We start from the raw sequence: 21,521 nt of genomic DNA on the forward strand, positions 1-21,521 counted from the left end.
TGTTACCGTTCAGCGTGGCTTCAAAATGAAGTGGATTGCTTAGCTGGGAGAAAGAGAATGCCTTGGCTTGGAAAAGCTTGTATACATCCGGGGGGCAAGGGTAAACGTTTGGGTTCGATATGGTGACAAACGAAAGGAAAAAATGGTGAGCCTTGCCTTTTTTTCTCTCCATTTCACAACTCCGGAGTGAACGGATGCCTCAAGGAGCTAACTGAGAAATTAGAAGGCAAAAAATGCGGACAGTGAATGCAGGCACAGGAGATAATGAACCTTTGGAATTCACTGCTGCAGGGCAGATAATCGAAATCTCATGATAAAGTTTTCTAGAAGAAATAAAAGCAAAATACATTTTACGACCGCTGCAGTCTTTTGGCTAAGATAAGAGTAACCAGATCCCAGGCATCGAGATATAAAATGATGTGTTAGAGGTATCAGTAGGAAATGACTTCCCCCATCTGCTGCGTTGCTCCGTTGACTGTGCCGCTTCTGTTTTTGTTTCCATTTGCCGAAGGCGCGGAGGAGCGGCTATTGCTGTAGGCAGCATCCCAGACCCGCAGCTAGGAAGGGGATACCTTACGCCGCGCTGCTCAGCTCCAAGACCATCTCCCCACCCTCCTGGGTGTTCCACCGGGAGGGGACCTGGGTCTTCCAAGACCTGGTGGAGCTGCTCGTGGAGCTGAGAAGCGATGGCTGGGCTTCGTTTAGGGCGGATTGGGTTCCAGTGAGGGAAGCAGGTCCGGAGGGTGCTATGTACATGCTGTATAATCTGGCACGCTTGTTTATTAGACTGTAAAACTTCTCTGACTGGCACTTCCATTTGGTATTCACCAGAAGGCATCTCCCTTGGGTGAAAAGGATTAAAATGGGATTTTTTTTTTAATGGCCGTGATGGCATTATTCTGCTGGGATCTTATATATGCTAATAGCAAGGAAAGAGCTGGTTTTAAGGCTGGACCGATGTGTACCTACTGCGTTTAAGTCCACTTAGAATATGAAAGGAGGGTTGGAAGAAAAATAATAACTGTTTTCAAATCCAGATGAGTTTTACAGAGTAATTTCATTCTAGAAACTTGACTTCCTTCAGGGGTTGATTTTGCCTTTTATACAGCTGCATTCTGATAGCTTTATTTCCAGCTTGCCCACATTCTTGACCGCTGTTGGCAAGAAGGAGGAAACCGTTCCTTTCTAAAACTTTTATTAGGCAGTTATTAGTATTATTTCCTTCGTCGGTATTGAACGGCTTTTCTGCGCAGTGACTTTGACGCGCTGCGGCTGGAGGGGCAGCGGGCCTAGCGCATCAGCTTGGTTTTGTAGAAAAAGATGGGATTGCTCTGACCAAACCATAGGGGCGATGACCTGCTACGGGAATAAAAAATTCCCCCATTCAGCTTCCAGCCATACTTGCCCCTAAATATGTTACTTGCACTGCAACATCCTGAGCCTGTCCTCAACAGCAGCAGTTTGCCTCAGCTAAGGAGCTGCCCCTTTGGGTCTCAGCTGAAAATGGGTGTAGTTATACTCTCCTGACAGATTTAGGAAACACCCACGAATGATCCTTCTGCGCCGGGAGTTGAATCCCCTTCCATTTTACGCGGCGACGCTTGTTTTCAGTCGCTGCGAGCTGTGCGAACTAAACCCGGCGCGTGCACGCGAATGCTTCTCTCAGCGGCGGCCGCACATTAGAGCGGGAGGTCAGCACTTCTGCGTGTCACGTCGCCTCTAATCAGCCGGAGGGGGGTTAATTGCAGACCAGCCCTCTGCAGACCTCGGTGTTGGTGTGGCCTGGAAAATCGCAGCTAACCGATGATAACTCCCTCTGCAAGCAGATCACACTCCGACCGCGATGTGAAGGTGGAGTAACCTATGAAATCGGTGATGCCGACGGAAATGTAAGGAAACTCAGGCTCTTCCCATGCAAGAAGGACCCATTTTAGACTGCAGGAAGTAGCTCCAAGAGGCGGCACTTAAATTAAGGGGTGACCTTGTGAGAGGTTACAGCGGACTTAGAAGAGGGTCAACAGCGGTCCTGCCACCCTCCCACCCTCCCCAAATGCGTGCTTCCCCCAGCTCCCTCACCCTGGCTATCCACATGATAAAGAAGTTAGTTTGGGGAACTATGGCAGCAAAAGAACTTTTCTTACCGGCAGAGTTAATTTTTCTACAGTTTGGCATCCCTGGGGATGGGAACAGGCAGGCAGGGATGGAGCGGGTGTGGGAGACTCGCACTTCAATGTAGAGGAGCTTAAAGCGTTACAGCGTTCCAGGCTCACAGTGCCTGGCTCCCAGCACAGCACCAGATGCCTAAAAATGGGCTTCAGGAAAGCCAGCACAGTGGGCAGGACCTGCCTGCTCTAACCCATACGAAACCTCGAGGAAGGGACCGTCCTGACCCTGCTGCTCCTCAGCACGCGGCCTCCTTTCCCGGGGCTGCGGAAAGGCGCTTCTTCCCAACTGCTATTTATTACCCTGACCCTTCTTTAAGATTTATTTATCTGCAGCTCTTCATGCAAAAAAAAAAAAAGAAGAAAAAAAAGAAAAAAAGAAGGGATGTTTCTCTGCAAATGGCTGTGGAAAGACGCAGTGCCCTCCCACATCCCAGATCTCTGAGCCAGACACTGGAGGCAAAGGGGAATCGGTGTTTTCAGGTCCCCGCGTTGTCTGAAGGGACTTGAGGGACCACGTGGCATTTGGGAGAATGCAAAAATTCTCTCCGGTTGGAACCCGTCAGCTTCACATGATCGAAGGTATTTCATCAGACCAGCAGTTGAAAGAAAGACGCAGAGCACAAACGTTCAAGTGTGAGAACAAGTCTCCAGCCCGGTGGCTGGCGTGCTGCCCCTGGAGCTGGGAGCCTCGGGGTTTGATCCGCTCTGACGCACGGACCGGTTCAGTGGGACCTCTTCTGCTATAACGTAGGGACAGTTCTCGGGACTGCTCACGGGCAGAAAACCCCATGAAGTTTTCAAACACCCGTAGTTGGCATTTCGGAGAGATTTTGTATCAGAGTAACTTTAGCGTGCCTTGCGGACTCAATTCCCATCAGGGATGCCTGCTTGTGCCTCCCCCCCCGCCCCGAGACCTCTCCAAAGCTGCAGGTGGTCAGGCTCAGGGGATTCCCTCCAAAAGCACACCCTGACCCAGCCTGAAACACCCGCGCAAACGCACCCGCGGGAGACTTGAAATCCTGCCCCACCCCACGGGAACCCAGGTCCTGTCAGGCGCTTACGCTCAGCAAATGACGTAACAGCGGTCGTTACTTACTGACACAGGTTCTCCACTAAAAAAAACGCGTGAAACAACAGAAAGGAAATGTCGAGGAGTTGACCAGCTTAGTCACTTAATTCGGTTGCGGTTCTGGGCGTTCCCGCCTGCAGCCCCCGCGCTTTTGCTGAGCGTTTCAGATAAGAAACCGCTGCCCGGCTGCGGGAAGTCCGCACGCCTGCGGCCCTGCCTCCAGCTGCGCGGCCGCGGGGGGGGCTCGGCCTGCCGTCAGATTCGGCGGCCCCGCTGCCGCCGTCCCGGTTTCCCGGGGCGGTGCTGGGGAAGCACCGGCAGCAAATCCCCCGGCAATCGGCAAAAACGCTCCTGCCCGCCCTGCAGCTGCGAGCTTTGGGTTTGGGTTTTTTGTGGGGGGGGGAATCGGTGGTTGTAGTAGGAATTTTTGCGCACGGCTCCTAAAATTTGCTTGCTCCTTGCTCGCAGGGACCCGGGAGCGGGGGAATTTGGAGGGGAGAGCCGAGTCCCGGGGGTGCCTTGCGGAGGGAGGGGGGGCCGCCCGCTCGGCAGGTGGCGACAGAGAACGGGCTTTGGGGCTGGGCCGGGCGGGGCCGGGGGCGGGGCCAGGGGCGTGGCCGAGCCGGGTGCTCGGCGCTGCGCAGCGCGGGCCGCGGGCAGGGCGGTTCGGTGGGACCCCGGGGGCGGGGTGGGGACACACACACAGCAGCGACCTCGGGGCAAAGCATCTCCCTGGAGGCCTTGCAAGGAGGTTTAAAAGTGCTGCTAGAGAGCGAGGCGGGTTTTAAAACTCTTTATGTGTTACATATATATGTTTTTATATACAGATATAGGCATAAACCGAACGGCATGTATAAGGCTGAATGCCAACAGGCAAGGCGCCCAGCGCCCGGTCGCGTTGCGCGTGGACGGCGGCGGCGGCGTCCCGGGCAGGCTTGGGGGCGCGCACCCCCCGGCGAGAGCGCGGCCGGGACGCCGAGCGCTGGTCGCGGTGACGGGGGGGGGCCGAACGCGCAGCGGGGTCCGTGGGGCGGGTGAACAGCCCGCGTGGGGACGGGCATCGCTGAGGTCTTGCTGCCGGCTGGGCTGCGTGGGGAGGCAGCCGGAGGCTCCGGCTGTGAGTACTCTGGCAAGGTCCGTGGTTCTCGATCTCCTGCCCGCAGTTCCACGCGAGGACGGGGAGCTCGAGGGGACAGGGATAGCCGAAAGAGAGGCCCGTCCTTCCCGTGGGGCGCGGGCAGGCAGGGCCCGACCCTTTCCGGGATGCCCGCGAGTGGGGACGGGGAGCTGCAGCCCTTCTGTTTTCCCCTCGTAAAAACTTTTTTTTTTTTTCCCAACTCCTTTGTCGGCCTCGGGGGAGGGGGGAATAAAAGTCCTTCGAGACTCCATTCTTAAAAAAAATATAATAAAAAAGAGCATCGCTCCTGCCTGCGCAGTTCATTCGCCTCCTTCTCGAGTCCCTCGGAAAGCAAGATTAAAGGGGAAAGTCGCAGCTGTATATTTATGTTTTCATTGCTAGAAGGGAATTGATTTCCTTGCATTTATTTTTGTAGTTGCAATACACAAGGGCGGATTTGCGTCACCAAAGCAACTTGCTGGTCGAGATAAAGTTGCACAAATATTGAAAAGGGAAGTGCTCGCGCTCATTATGAAGTTTTTCTCCGGAAGAAATAAGGATTTCTGCTGTATCCTAAAATACTAAAGCCGCTTCTATTTTGGGACAAATCTCGCAGGCACATCCGCTCATTTAGTCCGAGTTGGAACCTCTCAAAAAACAGGAGATGACCTGGACTGCAGCGAGCCCCGGGTTTCCTGCAGCCTGCTCCCTCCTTGCGCGGGGAGGAGGGGCTGCCGCCTCCCCCGGCCCCGCAGCCGCGCAGCCCCCCGGCCGCGGGGGGAGGCTGCGCGGGCAGGGAGGCCTGCGAAGGCCTCTGGGGAGAGGGGACAGCCCTGTCCCCCGGGAGAGGGAGCCGCCTGGGACGGGGAGGGAGGCAGGTGCTCCTGGTTTCACCCGCGGAGGATGCGCGGGGGCGCAGCGCTGCCGAACCGGGCGCGGAGCGGTTGGGCCCCGGGAAGGCACCTGCCCTCGAGGCTCCGCAGCTCCCTCGCCCTCCCGAGGCCCAGCCCGGGGGTCAAGTCCTTTCGTGAGACGCCTTTAATGATTCCTTTCGGGTTATTGGACCCTCCGCGGGACGACAGCGCGGAAGAAGCGCCTCTTTGCGCGCGGGATCAGCGGGATCCTGGGCACCGGCAGTGCCCCCGGGTCGGGGCTGACCCGGGGGACACCCCCCCACCCCCAAACGGGCGCTTCCGTCCGGTGCTGCTCATCGCCGGGCGCTGCGCGGCAGCGAAGCCAGCGGAGCTCTGAAATGAGCTCCTAAAAAAAAAAACAAAACCAACAACAATAACAAAAAAGAACCCCACACCGTGGTGTTTTGTTTTGTTTTGTTTTGTTTTGTTTTTTTCCTTCCCGCTGACGGCCTGGCGAGCAGCCCCGGCCTGGCACAGCAACGGTATGGGCATCAACGGCGAAGGCAGCAACGACTGGGGGGCGGCTGGCAGCCCGGCGGCAGCGGGCAGCGCAGCCTTCGTTGCCCTCCCCTCAGGCGGGCCGGCGGCGCGGCTCTGCCCGGCGCTGGAAGCGCCGCAGTCACCGGCGTCGTTTGATCCGAATTTGAGAGCAAAGGGGCTTGGAGCTCGGCTCGTGTGTGTGTGTGAAGGGTTGGGGGGAAAGATTCAAGGCAAAGGAAAAGCCAGCTCGTCTTTTTTTTTTGGTTTCGCCTCGTTAATACAAAGCGAAGCGAAGCGATGCCTGGCTTTTTCAGGGGAACCCACCTCACCTTTCCCCTTGCTCAGGGCTGTGACTGCGAAACGCGTTCGCTCTCCCTCGCAGGTGGTTTCAATATTCACCCAGAAGCTACGCCTTCATACCTGGCGAAAGAAAAACAGTTTGCCTTTCTGGCGGTTCCCCGAAAACCTTCAGAATTTGGGAAACTATTCGGGGAAAAAAAAAAAAAAAACCATAATAATATCATATTTTTTGAAACAAAATCAAAGCAAACCTGCAATCATCCGAGCCGGGATACTGCTCGAAACGGCAGTGACTGGTTCACTTGTATGAAAACTAAAATTAAAGAAATGGGGTGGAGTTTTTTCAGATTCAGGTCGGGGCAAATGTGGATGGTAGAAGGGAGGAAAAAAGGGCAAAAGACGCTTTGATAAATTGGTCCCTAAATGATTGCAGCGAATGTAGCTTATGATCGTATTCTAAAAAAAAAAAAAAAAAAAATTAAGTCCGTTGTCAAAAGTTTGCAAAATTACAAACTAGTCCTTCAGGTGAAAATGGTATGCAAGCAGACGCGGCCACCGGGCTGCAGAACACGGTAAAAATCTATAAAATGTCATTGTCGACAAGATACGATTAATTAATTAGTGGTTGCTAATGCAGGATCCAACGTGTCCTGGGCCCAGAATAGCTCGGAACTGACACAAACCCACATGTTGCGTGCATGAGCATAGACTCATTTTCTTCCAGACTCTCCCAGGCTCATTTATCCGGGAAGGAAACACATTTCCTTGGGAATCGTTTCCAAGAGGACGGACCTGCCTCCACTCGGGAAGGATTTTCCTGCGCGTTTTTTTCAAACTTTTGGAAATCGCGGCGACAAGCGCCGCGCCCTTGCGCTGGTTTGGGGCGCGGGGGGGGGGCGGATTTCAAAGTCGAGGGGGGAATTTAAGGAGATGGGGAGGGGGTATGTAAGGAGGGGTAACTTGTGGGGCAAATCGGGCCGGTCAGAGGGTCGTGGGTACGGGCCACCGCGCCGTCAGCGCGCAGTTGCGCGCTGACGGCGCGGTGGCCCGTACCCACGACCCGGCCCTGCGTGGGCGTGTCGGCGGGCGGTGCTGCCCGGCCCCGCGGATCGCGGATTGGGCGTGGGGAGAGAGCGAGGGCTGCTCCGGAGCCGGGAGTGTCGCTGCCAGAGAAAGTTTTGGGGAGGGGTGGATATTGGTGTGTTGGTTTGCGTTTTTTTTTCCCCCCAGTGCGAGGAAAGGGGGTTTGGTTTGGGTTTGTTTTGTTTGCACCGCTCCTCGCCCGCTCGCGCTCTCCGTCTCGCCGTGGGTTTTGGAGACTTTTTCCTTTTCTTTTTTGTCTTCGTTTGGGTTGATTTTTTGGGGGAGGGGGTGGGGTTGGTTGGTTGCCCCCACCCCATCCGCCAAGCTCTCCGCCAGCTGCCTCTACCCCCTCCCGGCCATCCCTCCCCATGCGCCCGGGGCAGCGGGCAGCTCCGCGGTGCGCACCCGGGAGCTGAGCTGCGGAGCGGCGCGTCCCCTCCCCTGCCCGGGCAGGATGTACACGGCCGGGCTGGCTCCTTTCTACGCCTCCAACTTCAGCTTGTGGTCGGCGGCGTATTGCTCTGCATCGGGACCGGCAGCAGGCGGTTGCTTCCCGCTGGAGGCCGCGGCGGCGAAGAAGCCGTCCTTCTGCATCGCCGACATCCTCCACGCCGGCGGAGAGGCGGCGGGAGGACCCTCCGACAGCCTGCCCGGAGGTCCCGGCACCGGGATGCCGGCGGCGTTGGGAGCCGTCCATCACGGCGGCCCTTTCCACGCCACCGCTTCGCCGCTCCGGCCCACGCCCGTCGTGGCCCCCGACGCCCCCGCCGCCTTCCCGCCGCGCCTCTCGCCGCTCTCCGCCGCCTACCACTCCCACCACCACCGCCCCACGCAGCACCGGTCTCCCGCGGCGGCGGCGAGCGGCGGAGGTGCCCCGGCCCCCGCCCGGTTACCGGGCGGCCACACGCACGGCTCGGCGCCGGCGCCCGCCAGCAAGGACCTGAAATTCGGCATCGACCGCATTTTGTCGGCGGAGTTTGACCCCAAAGTCAAGGAAGGCAACACGCTGAGAGGTAGAGAAACGGGCTCGTCCGCTTTCCGTGCTAGCGCGCTCGGTGCTCTCTCATTTATTTTATTATCATGATTATGATTTTTTTTTAGCGAATATACCCGCCATTTGAAAACTTTTCCATCTAGCCGAGAAAACAGTTATTATGTAAAAAAAAAAAAGAAAAGCTTTATAAATCCGAGTTTCTAATAGCGCTCACTAAAATAGTCGTTGTCCCCCCCCGCCGCACGCACGGCGGCAGCCCGCGGCACGGGACTTGAGCCGCCGGGAAAAATAGCGATAGCGTAAAAATAGCGAATGGAGCGTCCTCTGCTTCCCAAAGCGGGCCCGGGACTTTGCCCCAGGGGGCACGGCCCGTTTTAAAGGCTTTCGCTGCAATCCATCTCCCCCTTCCCCTCCCCGCGGCGTGTAAATGTCCTGCCCAAGGGGGTAAGTGTACCGGCGGGTGTCTGATGGCTGGGGCACGGCCGCCTCGCTCCCGGAGAGCCCCAGGGGCCGAGGGGGCGGCCGCCCTGTTCCCCCGGAACGTACCGGGGTGTCAGTTTCGACCGCGGTATAACAGAGCTCTCCTTGTTCCTGTGCTCACAGATCTGACCTCCTTATTAACTACCAGCCGCCAAACTGGGGTTCATCTCCCCAACTTGCAGCCTTCCGCCGGCCAGTTCTTCGCGTCTCTAGACCCCATTAACGAGGCCTCTGCTATTCTCGGTCCCTTAAACACAAACCCAAGGAGCTCAGTTCAGCACCAGTTTCAAGACACTTTTCCAGGTACATTTCGTCCCTCGTCGACCCTCCCCCGTGGCACAGTCCCGGAGGGACTCGCCGGGCCCTTTTTGAAAGGCCAGGGCGTTAGGTTTTTCTAGCGAGGCTCAGATTTTGGGCGAAAGCCGGGCTGCATGGGGCGGGGAGGAAGAGCCGGCTAAAGGGCCCGACCCGGAGGACCCATACCATCTAGTACCAAAATCCTACTTGGGCCGAGAGAGAAGGGAGCGGGGAGGTGGGGAGAGGAAGAAGTTCGGGTGCAAACGCAAAACCCGCTCCATCCTTGCCCGAGGAAGCACAGGCTGACAGGGCTCGTACCCAGCCGGCAGTCCAGCTGGAATTTTGATCGATTTAAGGCTCCCTTTCGGGCATCGACATTAGTAACGCCGTCTCCCTCTCTCCCTCCCCCCGTTTTTCTCCCCCCCAGGCCCGTACGCGGTTTTAACCAAGGACACACTGCCCCAGACGTACAAGAGGAAACGCTCCTGGTCCAGGGCTGTTTTTTCCAACCTGCAGAGGAAAGGTTTAGAAAAACGTTTCGAAATCCAGAAATATGTCACCAAACCGGACAGAAAGCAACTGGCGGCGATGCTGGGGCTGACAGATGCTCAAGTAAGAACTGCTTCGGGTTTATTTCAAATCTTACTTCCAGTTTAGAGGGATACCGGGGCGGGGGGGGGGGGGATGTCGCAAAGCGTTTTCCCTTCCTTAATCTTCGGCGGGGCTGGCTGAGAAGCGGGACCCCTCCCCGAGCCTCTCCTGCGCGCAGGTTCCGCGGGATTTGGCGGCCCGGCGCAGAACTTGCGCCTTTGTTTGGGCCACGGCGGAGCAGGCCGAGCGGGGCCGGGGCAGATCACCAGCATGCGCTTTACTGAAGTGCAACCCGCTGTAGGAGGCAGTTTAGGTCAAAGGAAGTAGAAACGAACACACTATTTTTAATGTGTGTGTGTCCCTTTTTTTTTTTTTTCTAAATCTCTCCCCGCGTTGTGAAATCCTTAGTTTTGGGGAAGTGAAAACTCTTCTTCAAACGGAATCATTAAACGCCACTCTGTAATGATTCCACTATTGAGGGCCCGCAGCGCACGGAATTGTATAACGCTGTGGTTTCTTGAGCAAGAGTTGGTTTCCTGGAAGAAGAAGTAGAAAGAGAGAGAAAAACAAACAAACAAACAAACCAAAAAACAAAAACGGGGGGAGGCGTTTATTTAAACACGCGAAATAGAAGGAGAAAGGGGGGAAAAAAAATAAAGCCACCTTAGTCGTCTAAGGGCGTAGGCAGAGGGAGGTGAGGACGGCACCTCTTCTTCTCCCCTTGCTGCCCTCCCCGGTGGCAGGCGTTAGGGCCAGGCGGTGCGCGGTGCGGTGCGCGGTGCGGTGCGCCGTGCTGGCCGTGCCTCCCGCCTGAGGGCGGCGCGGCCGCAGGTGAAGGTGTGGTTCCAGAACCGGCGGATGAAATGGCGGCACTCCAAGGAGGCGCAGGCCCAGAAGGACAAGGAGCCGCCGCCGGAGCCGGAGCGGGAGCCGGCGGCCCAGCGAGCCGCCGCCGCCGTCGGGGAGCCGGAGCGCAGCCCCAGCCGCTCCGAGGGCGACAGTGACAGCAGCGATGCCGATTCCCTCGACATGGCCCCCAGCGACACGGAACGGACTGAGGGCGCCGAGCGGAGCCGTCCTGCCGCCGGGCTCGGCCCGTCCCCCGGCAGCGCCGGTCTCTCCTCCCCGCCGCCGCCCGCTGCCGCCGCCAGCCCCGAGCCGCCGAGCGGCCTATAGACGGGGCGGCCCCGCGGCCCCCGCGCCCGGGACCTGCTCGCTAATTTATCTCCCTCCCTCCGCCCCGGGAGCGCGGCGAGGCCGGCATGGCACCGGGCAGCTCCCGCCAGCGCCCGGCCTGGCCCGGGGCGAGGGGCCGGGGAGCAGGCAGGAGAGTGGGATTTCTCTGGGGTTTTCTTCTTTTTTATTTTTAAATTTTTATTTTATTCTCCGTCTCCCGTCCCTTGTCCTCTCTAGGAAAACCCGAGCGAGGGACTCCGACAACGCGCTCCGAAATCCCTCCCTCCTCCCGCCCCTCCCTCCTTCCCCCCCCAAAAAAAGACCCCCCAACAATTTACAATGTGAAGTATTTTGCCAATGTCCTCATCGGTTGCAACGTGTTGCTTCGAATAATCCGGCCAAGAAATACTGCACTGACAAAATATATGAATATATATATATCTCTATCTCCTGTAAATAAAATGTTTGCTATGGTTTGTAACCACGTCAGTCTGTTGACCCGGGGAGAGGGCTAGCGAGGCGGCCCCAGCTTCCCTCGCCCCCTCGGTGTCAGCCACTGTCTGTCGTCGCCTGGAAAGCCTCCCGAGGCAGCCTCCTCGCCTATTTTATTTTATTTTATTTTATTTTATTTTATTTTATTTTATTTTATTTTATTTTATTTTATTCCTTTCCCTCTTCCCTCTCTAACGAAGGCGATGTCAAGGACCGGATCTGATGACGCAAAATTCTGCCTCGGTGGGAAAGGTGCCCGTCACGGTTGTAGATCCGCGTGTGCGCACATATGTAGGCGTATCTTGCGAGGTGGCTTTCGGGTTTCAACGCCAGGCAGGACTGGACTGCCTGACGCCCCGCCACTCTCAGAGGCGCTGCCAAGGGCCGGCGGGGCCGTTTTCGGATGCGGGGATGCGGGGAGGCCTCTTTGCTTCGCTTTGCTGTCGCTCCGCTTTGCCGTGCGCCTCCCCGCAAGCCCCCGCGGAGGGGTGAGGAGGTCGTGCTCCGTGACGTCATAGCGTGGCTTCTGCCGTCCAGGGCGGGGGCGCGCACTGTGACGTCACGCAGGCGCTATGCGCGGGATCGGGCCACGGCGACGGACGGGAGAGCGAAACCCCGCGGGGCTGTGCTGGGGCTGTGGGCGGTGGGGGCGGGCACGGCGGCCTGGGGTGCTCTCGTGGGGTCCAGGCTGGGCTCCGCGCGGGTTCGTCGTCGTGGGTGCTCGGTGCTCGGCTCCTCCCGGGGCGCGGGGGAGGCCTCGTTCTGTCCAGGGAGGCTAAGGCAGGGGCAGGCGCTGGGCCGGTGGGCGCTGGGTGCCTGACAGCGTTAAGCAAGAACGGGGAGACAGAGAAATAAGGCGAAGGACCGAAAAATTCCAGCCTGGCCTCGCCTGCTGCTTTCCCGAGGGCCTGAGCGAGAAATCCCCCGGGATTGGGGTGGGGGGGTTTGCCGGGGAGAAGACGCGGGTTTAACTTTCCCCTGAAGGCACGGGGAAGCCGCGGGACAGATGTCCAGCGAGATGTGACTGTTTCATCCCCGATAAATCACGGCGGGGCGGCTCACAGGCACGCGGGGATTTGTCTGCCTCTTGGTTTTGTTCCCTAAGGACTAACCCACGCGGGAGAGAGGGGCTTGAGGTGGCTCTTCTCAAATGAGAAAGGAAAAGGGCATCGGGCGAGAGTTTCTCTTCCCTTGGGTTAGAGGAATCTGTGACCCTCCCCGGCTTCCCCAAATAACGGGAGAGCAATGCCCGCCCGGACCCGGGTCGGGGAGGGAGCAGGGGCAGCGCCTTTATGGCACCTTTTGAAGATAACGAGGTAAAAGGCGGGGGGAAATAACACTGGTGAGACTCAGGCTACGGCGAAAGACGCTCAGATCCAAACGAAAAGAGCTGGGATAAAATTCCTTCCCCTTCCCCCCCCGCCCCTTTGCCCCCAGCCTTCGGTGCTCCGTGCACCTCGGGCTGCGGCTATGGCCAAGCGATGGAGCAGGGAGGGTTAAATATATATGTATTCCCCCCGCCCCCGCAGTAATAGTGAAAAAAAGAAAAAACTCCCCTATTGCTCCCGTGGTGCACGTCCTCGGGCAGGTAGAAGCAAACCCACGAAAACGAGTTTGAGCAAAGATGCGCGGATGGGGCAATTTGTGCCCGTCTCAGCTGGGAAGGGAGTTTGCCCGGTCCTGCGAGGCTGCAGTTCCTGTTAAATTTCTGCGGGAAAATGTCGCGTCAGTATCGTGACTTGCAGGCAGCTCAATCGCCGTTCGTCGACGAAATCAGCCTCGAACAGGTCCGACAAACCCGGGGGTGCCCCTTTTTTGTTTGCTTTATTATCGCCTGATTACACGGGGGGGGAGGGGGGCGGGGGGGGAAAAAAAAAAAGCTTTTGCTGATGGTTATTTCTGAAGGCGAAACGCCCGAGCGCACGGTTCCCCTGCCGATTCCGTTCCTCGACGGTGTTTAAACTGGGTGTGGCAGCTTTTCAGGAGGTCTCTTTACCAGCTTTCCTCCCCCGTTCCTAAATCGGTTTTGACTCCTTTCAGACCTGTACCGGCCGATCCCAACACCCCTTGGGCTGCACCCACCCGCCGCGACGGGCTCGGTGTTGGCGCGGCCGCCCCTGCCCGGCGGGGACCGAGGTCCCGGTAGAGGACCCGGGCAGAGCAGAGGTTTCCCTGCCTCTTCCCTGCATGGCACGTGTGGGAAATGGGATTAATAATGAAGCGGGAGGCCTCCCGATGCCGCTCCGGCACCCCAGACCGGGCTGCGAGCATCCGCGCCGGCGGGGATGCGCCGGGTCCTGCTGAGCCCCTTCCCGGGGAGCGGCTTACCAGTGCCCCCCACCTTCCCCCGGAGGCTGCGGTAAGAAGTCCGATGAGATCCTTCTCGCCTAGATTTCTTACCAAAAACCTCCCATCTGCAACGAGACTCGAGTCAGCTTCGGAAATAGCAGCCACGTTAGAAGGGAAAAAAAAAATAACAATAATAAACTAAACCAGACGCAATATTCGAAGCAAGCGATTTACGGTGCAAAAAGGGCCGGGCGAGTAGCTCGCGTTGGGGTTCCTCGCTGTCCCGACCGGGGCGGCGTAGGGGGGGGGTGTCCGCCGCGGCCCCTCGGGGCCGGCGCTGCCCCCCCGGCAGCGAAACCTGAGTTCACCTCCCTCGTTAGCTGAGCGAGACCGGCCCCGCTCCTTAGGAAAATATTTTTATTTTATTTTAATGTCGGGCTTAAGCTGATGTCTTAAAAAATAATTGTTTTCAGACCCCGGTTCGCTCAGCATCGGCGTTTCACACTCATAGGCACACACAGCTTTCCCTGCAGTTCGTGCCTCGGGACTGCCTGGCGTCGGCAAGACAAACTGCAATCTCCGAAATGTCAACTTTTGCCACAATCTCGACTAAAAAAACCACCCCCTTCTTATTGCTGTTGAGCGCTCATCAGAAATAATGGCTGTTTACACAAAACCTTTATTCACTTTCTTAAATAAACACCAGTGAATTCAAATAAAGCAAACCCTCAGCTATAATTCAAGCGCAACGTTTGCTGTGTGTATTCTCGGCTGCGGACCTGGAGAGACTCCTCGAAGAGAAATATGAAGTCTCCTTTCATAGTCCACCTCCATGAGCTAAATATTCTAGCTCACCTCGGCCGAGCTTATCCCTCCCACTCCAGCTTTCCTTTTTTCCCTCTCTTTTTTTTTCTCCTCTAGCTGAGGCGGAAATATTTCCTCCCTTCTCCCCTGCCCCCTTTTACGGAGGTGAGTTCTGGACGTTGCTCTTTTTAAAATCAGCTTGCAGAAGCCCCTTTCCTCCTCTCCCACAGCCCCGCACCTCCCGCGGCCGAGGATGCTCTCAGCTCGGCGGCCTGAGTGAGCTCAGATGAAGAAGGCAGGCACGCGTGGCGGGGGTGGGTGGGAATGTCGGTGAAGCTCGGCGAGGCGATAGCGAGGTCGCCTTTATTAAAAAAAAAAAAAAAAAACCAACAAAAAACCCCCAAACGGCTAGAAACAGACTTCGTGCAAACGCACGAGCTCAGCCAGGTAGCGGGGAGCGCCACGTACCCACGGGGGAGGGAGCCCGTCCCGCGGCGGCGACCAGGGACGTGGGGGAGAGCGCTGCCCCCCTGCTCCCCTCACCTCCCCGGCTCCCAGGCCGGGGCCGGCGGCCCCAGCCCTAATGAGATCCATTAAGCGCGTTATTGATGAGCAGCTTCGCTGGGAGGTCCGGGCGGGAGGGGAGCGGGCTCTGCGGCAGATACGGGCGCTCTGATCTGCGCCACCTGGCTGAAACCAGAGAGCCGCCACTTCATTAATGGGTTTAGCCTTTGCTAATTGGTGTCTTTAGGAGCCTTGCCAAATTCTACTCCGGGATCTTTGGAGGCAGCTTTTGTTTTTCCTTCTGCCGGTGACATTCGTTGACTGCAATTAGATCCGATACCATTTCTGCGCCGGCGGGCAGCCCGAAAGCCCCCGAAGGGGCGGGCTGCGCCGCCTCCTCGGGCATCTCCTGCCCGCCGCCACCACCACCACCATCATCATCATCATCACCACCACCACCACCAAACATGGAAACGCCATAGGTAAACCTCGAGGTGTGGGAAGCCAACCCACTTTCCTCTCGCCCCGGCGACGGCTGCAGCAGGTGACACGAGTGGAGGTGGAGCGAAAGGTGCCCTGTGCCCCACGCCCCCCCCCCCGCAGAAATCGACCGGGGGGGCCGGGGCTGCCCCTGTCCGCCAGGGCAGCGGGGAAAGCGGCCGCCCCCTGCCCTCCCCTCCCGCCGGTCCGGTCCCGGGGACCAGCGGGCCGCAGGGGGAGCCGAGCGGATGGGAGGCAGCGGCGGGGGCAGGGTCGGCGGCTGGGCCAGCCCCGGGGCCGCCGCGGCTGCCCCCGGCCCGGAGCACCGGCGCCGCGGCCGAGCCCCTTTCGCCGCCCGCCCTCGGGGTCAGCTTCATCCCCTGGCCCCGCGGGCCTGACCGGGTTTTCCGGGACTCGAACGGCCATAGTTAATGAAATCCGCTCGCCGCAAATCACAGACCTCTGCCGTACGCTATAATCAAATTTCTGCTTGCCTTAAAAAACCCAGGCCACCCTCCTCCACCCCCGTTCTCCAGGCAAACCCCAAATCAAAGGTTTCCAGCCATCACACCCCTCCAGCTATGCCTGGTCCCAGGCCATCTCTCCCGGCCTGCGTTGCCATCGCTTCTTCTTCCCCTCCCCTACGCTGCGATGACCAGTGCCTTCCCTCGGGGGCCAAAAGAGGAGGCTGCCCCGGGACCACCCCTGTCCGCCAGGCTGGGCCCGGTGGGGGTGACGCCGGCCGCCTGCATGCGGGGATGGCGGTGCTGGAGGGGGTAAAGATGCTGGGGAGGATGGAGATGCTAGGGGGGTTTCCTGCGCCTAGCAGCCGAAAGGAGCGGTCGGGGGTAGGGTGGGGGGAAGAGGCACACTCCACAAATCACGCCAGCTCCATTTCCCGGGTAATGTGTCACCAGCCATGTAAGTCAACTATTCAGGGGTCAGAGACGGCCGATAAATCACGCCGAACGGGGATTTTATCCTCCTCACCGGGCTCTGCTGACCCACTCGCGGGCCCTGCCCCGGTACCGGCCCCGGGCGAGGCGGTAGTGCAGATGCCAAAGGAAGAGGCACTTTCTTCCCCCGCTCCTTGCTCCCTTTTGACGTTGGCTGACTCGAGCGGCAGCCCAAAGCCGTTTCCCCTGGAAAAACGCCGCCTGCCCCGGGCGCCGCCGCCTCGCAGGGATGGGGCGCTGCGCGGTGCCCCGGGCGGGGGGCTTGTCGGGAGGCTGGGGACCGGGCTCTCCTTTTCTCCTTTCCGCCTTTCCTCCTTTCCTTTCTTCCCTTGGCTTAGGCTCACTGTCCCTTAACCCTTCCGCGGGCGGGCTGCCTGCAGGCAAGGGGCCCTGCCCGATTTAAGTCGGGTTACGGAGGCGTTGACCTGTGTGGGGGACGCCCCCCCCAGCTCCTCCGGGACCCCCCAACTTTAACCTGTGCCTGCCCCCAGCCGCGGACAGCGGGAAGAAGGAGGATGAGATGCGGCACGGAGCCGGCCCGTCTCCCCGCAAACATCCCGGTACAATGCGCTTCACCACGCTCTGTTTCCAAGGGCAGATCCTGATGCGGAGGGTTTGGCCCGGGTGGCCCCTTCCCCAGCTCCGGAGAACCCCTTTCCGCCCCCGCCCACTGGTGTCTGTGACCGCAACCGTGGCCGGTTAGCAGCCGGTGGGTGAGGAAGGGAGGGTCTATCTCCTTAAGCAAGCCGCTGGGGAGGTGTCCGGGAGGGGTGGGAAGGGTGCAGTCTGGATGGCCGGCCCTGGGCTGCGGGGTGCCCCGGCCCCCGCCGTCCCTCCGCGGCACCGGCCGGATCGGGCCCCTTCTCTCCGGCTACAGTAGGCGTGTTTATTTGTGCTCGCTCCCCTCCCCATAAATCCCACCATCCATAATCATTATCTACATGGAAACTTTTGCCCCCTGCAGCCCCCACGACTCGCCCCCCCCCGCCCCCGTCTAGTTAGCGGTGATGATTTTAAAAGCATGCGGTGATCTAAGCCCTAATACTAATATTATGCATCATTTGGACAGGATAACCATGCCACCTTGTCAAACGCTGCCTTTTTTACACAACCCATTTGCTGGATCGCAGAGTCATAACGGCGGTGATGGATAGGCCGGGGACCCCCCCGGCGCCCCCCGGCGCGGGGAGGAATGCGGGCGGCCGGCCCGCACCCCGCCGGCGACAATTTATAGTCTGTATATATTTGCTGGCTCCAGATATCGGCAACGTAATGGATGGTTATATTTTATGAACCGAGGCGCGGCTCTAGGGACTCGGGAGTCCCTTTCCCTTGTATGGTGCACTCCCGCCTCGCCCTTAATCCGCCCGGCAGGCAATAAACTTCCCTCTAAATGCGCCGGGAGATAACAGCCAACTTTTATTGATTACAAGAAAATGCTCGAAACTAAATAAAGGGCTTTTATGAGGATCCCTGCGAAGAGCCTTTTCTCCGCAACCATTAAGCGCAATATCGGCGTTTTTACTGTGTATAAACTGTGAACTTGTTTAGCTATAAAGGTGGGAGCGGGTGAAAAGCCGCTGAAAAGCGAAATATTTTGCCGAGAGGAGCCGGGTTCGGAGGTGCCGCCGGGCTGCAAACCCGCAGGGTACCCGGCGACCCTCCAGCCTTCCTCTCGGTCCCCCTCTCTTCTCCCTCCATAGAAGCGTCGGTACAGGAATCGCTCCCAAACTTTAAAAATAGGGAGCGCTGGGGAGCAGCAGATGAGATGCTGAGCAGGGGAAGGGCGAAACTCATCTCATGCAGGAGTTTGAAGGTGGGGGGGGGGCTGCCAAAGGCATCACGAAAAAAAAACCAAACCCAAAACCAACCCACACGTGGCAGGATCGAGCCCTGACTTTGAAACAGCAGTGAGCACGTAATTTTTTTTTTTTTATTGTTGTGGCCCTTAATATTTTGAGCACAACCCTCACGTAAATTACTCAAGACGTTCCGTGGCTTCATTACTGTTGTTATTTCTGTCCGTAGGCGGCCGGCTCGGAAGTCACAAACACATTATTTTCTCCTGCAACCTCATTGCCAGCCTTCGAGAGCCAGGGGCACAGGCAATTTTGTTTTTAGGGTTGTTTTTTTTTTTTCTTCTTATTGTTCTGGTTGCAACACTTCGGAAAGGTAACTGTAAAATCACTCAGTGCCTGCGAGTTGCATCGCGTTTTACTGGAAAGCTATAAAACTGTCTTATTCCCTGATGTTTCTTGATTAACTTATGAGCATAAAGGAAATGCTTGAATTGTGTTCCCTCTGCGGTTTTCTTTCGGCGAGGGGAAGCCAAGGGAAGATGCTAATATTGTCATCTTATTTTACAATTTATACCAGCTGCCCGAACAGCATGTATATACAAAAGAAGGCGCATGGGGTTCAGTTTCTTAAATGCAGCCCATATATTTCAGAGATCATACTCGCCTTGATAGCCGGACCGGCGAATTATTTAGGCTGCCCTTTATTGCTGTTAAAACGTTGGCTTCCATTTAAACAAACACAGCGATCCAGAGCCATTTATCAATTCCATAGAGGTCCGGTTAGCAGGACGACCCGGCAGCCACGATGTGTGCTCCCCTCGCCCCCCCCAACCCCTCTGCGCTGCCTCTGCTCCCACTGTACAGGGATCCCCCCCAAAAAAAGACTTGCACATGGGCCCTTGGCTTCCCCACGTAAACGCCCCCCCACTCCAGCCCACCATGTGCTTACACTTTATCTCTAATACATGTGGATGTCTATGCATAGACATATAATAGTATGCTGGAAATACGTGGCTGGGCTTTTTTTTTTATTAAGCTTTTTTTTTTTTTTTTTAAGCTGCAGCCCGTGAAGCTTCTTGAGGAATTATTTAGCCCATTAGCTGAATTAGCTGGCGAGAACCAAACCCAAACAGAAAGGACGCGAGCATCGCTACTTGCAGAACTGGAAAACATTTGGAAGGTTGTTATATACACTTCAGGTCATAAATTAATAGTTGATTTATTCTTCAATCAGGAAAAAGCCATTAAGGTTTGCTCAGCTCTGGTCTGTGGGAAAATAATTTCTTTGATTGAGTTTCCCCTAAAGACCCCCAGAAGTTCTCTCTCCTCTGTCATGAACAGTCTGCTCTTTCCTGTCTTCCGGACGGAGGGAAGAGTAGGACCTCCGGAGAAAAGCAGCTTTCCAGCATCTTGAATTTCACTTTGCATCTTTCTTCCTACCTGCTGATTTAATTTCTCTTTGCATTCGGGACCTTTCTAAATCCATCAAGAGAAAACTGTGGGATAATGAGCGTGGTGTATCATCTTTTATCAGCTTTTTCTTCCTTGCTGGTGGCCAATATTGCAGCTCTGAAGGAAAGAGACATTTGGTGGGGGGGCTGAGGGGTGGGAAAGCATGGCATGGAAAGAAATTCAACCTGAGGAATGAGAGGAATGGATTAAAAAAGGCAGGGCTGATGACTTTTTCATTGCATAGATTTCCTACAGGAGCAGTGGTTACCGATCCCTGGTCGGCTTGTTTATTTAGTGTGTTTCTGAAATGCATGAGCTCCTAAGCTGGCCCGTGTCGCTGGAGCGCTCCCCGCTTCCACAGACGAGCCCCAGACCTGGCCCACAGCCTCGCCATTAGAAAGAAGCAGCTCTCCAGCCCGTCGACCCACCGGCAGAGATGCTAGGTCACTAAGCACCATTTAGTGGCCTGCTCCCCACCCTCTCTGGTGTCACATTGAACCCCAGAGACCATCAGGCTGCTGCTGCGAGGTTGGGAGTTTGATATCAAAGGGCCATTTGCCTTGAAGGTAATCAGACTCCTTCCCTCTTCCTGTTCAAATTTGCAGGGTGCTATTTTAGGGTTCCCCCTGGCTGATATTGATGCAGATGCAGGTCAGAGGACCCTCTGCAGCACAGGAACTGGCAGTGCATGGGTGGGAACCCAGCATGGTGGCCGTCCATCCCCATGGATGATGGGGCGTGAGCTGGGTGGTACCTGTGCCAGGCGCATATGCGCTGCTGAAACCTTGAGCCCTGTCCGTCTCTCCTTCAGTAAGCGCCCCATGGACTGCTCCAAACTCAACCCTCACTGTCCCTCACGGGCCAAATTTCAGTAGGGCCTGAAATCCTAGCCTGTCATTTTAGTCTAGGACTGGCGATGGGTTACAACACGATGTGGTTGAGTGGGAATTGGCCCCGGCAGCAGTGCAACCTCACAAAGTTCCCATTGTTAAAACTGAGCACAGCAAGACCTGTGCTGAGAAGCACAGAGCGCTCTCTCCTTCCATCCTTCACTTTTTGTAAATCCACCATATAGATCTGTGCTTTTGTGTGGACCTCTGCCCTTGTGATGAGCCTCACCTGCAGCAATGAAAACCCACGTCAAGATCCGTCCTGTTGAAGGTGGTAACTGAAGTTAGGGGTTTTCTGCTGGGGAAGTTTCAATGCTGGGTGTAAGTTTTACGGGGCTAATGCATCATGACTAAGGCTTACTTAGGCCTAACAGTCCCAGATTATTTGCCAGTTCTATCACCTATATAACCAGGAATGAGGCAGAAGAAGAAACAGGGCAAAAAGGGAAAGCAATAGCACTGAGCCTGCTGGGGGAAAACAGACTGTGTTTGTTTAATCAATTTTTGACCTCTTTTTTTTTTTTCTTCTTTTTTTTGTTGTGATGAAGTATTGTAAAGGCAATTTACACAAGGCACAGCAGGTAAGATTCCTTGACTGACATTGTTTAAAAAGGCTGGTGTGGAATAGTAATCAGAAAAATGACTCAAATGAGAGCCTAGGCTCCTCCCTGTAGGAAAGAAATGCTAAGCGGGCATTTTTCATCCATTGTTGTCTTTTTTTTTAAAGCAGTTTCCTAAAGTATTCCTTGTGACACCAATAGTGGGTCTTGCATGCATTTTCTCGAGCAATTATTTAATCTGCTGTTGTACTGGAATGTTGAATTGTTTTCAGCTTTAGCTCTCCTAAGCCTGTCTCTAGTGCAATGAAAGCTTTTGCCTTGGTACTAACTAGTTGTGTGGAAGAACGGGTTCATAGTGGTTTGGTGCCCAGAGCTGCCAAGTATGAATTGCAGACCACTTCTGACAGAAGGCTGAACTGGTCCCCTCCAAAACAGCCTTGCTAAAAGGCAGGAGGCATCTTCAGTATACAAATATTTCTGGGAACAGATATTGTTTTTTTTTCTTTTTCAGATTTATTTTGTCCCTTGAAATGTGAGATTGATCCGAAATGCCTAAGAGGATGTTGCAGAAGGTTCATGTGAGGTAATGCCCTCATCCATGTGATCCTCGATAAGACGATGTTAGCTGA

At 56.4% G+C, this 21,521-nt stretch overlaps 2 protein-coding genes across 2 annotated transcripts in view; both read left to right on the plus strand.

Moving 5' to 3' along the window:
* Positions 1–43, plus strand: part of HLX (H2.0 like homeobox) — a gene marked incomplete at both ends in the record, with an annotated part of 3,115 nt that extends 3,072 nt beyond the window's left edge. Inside the window, one exon of the mRNA XM_081998596.1 lies at positions 14–43. Coding sequence (XP_081854722.1) covers positions 14–43 — 30 coding nt within the window. The remainder of the gene's footprint in view (positions 1–13) is intronic.
* Positions 44–7,582: 7,539 nt separating this feature from the next.
* On the plus strand, positions 7,583–12,247 carry LOC309404031 (H2.0-like homeobox protein; the record flags this gene model as incomplete). The annotated part of the gene is made up of 4 exons (XM_081998373.1): positions 7,583–8,141; positions 8,726–8,905; positions 9,327–9,511; positions 10,322–12,247. 4 exons carry the CDS (start codon positions 7,583–7,585, stop codon positions 10,664–10,666), a joined length of 1,269 nt encoding a protein of 422 aa, XP_081854499.1. The 3' UTR covers positions 10,667–12,247.
* Between the last annotated feature and the right edge of the window lie 9,274 nt (positions 12,248–21,521).

The sequence above is a fragment of the Phaethon aethereus genome, assembly GCF_964289735.1.
Source record: "Phaethon aethereus genome assembly, chromosome: 3".
NCBI classification, from domain to species: Eukaryota; Metazoa; Chordata; class Aves; order Phaethontiformes; family Phaethontidae; genus Phaethon; species Phaethon aethereus.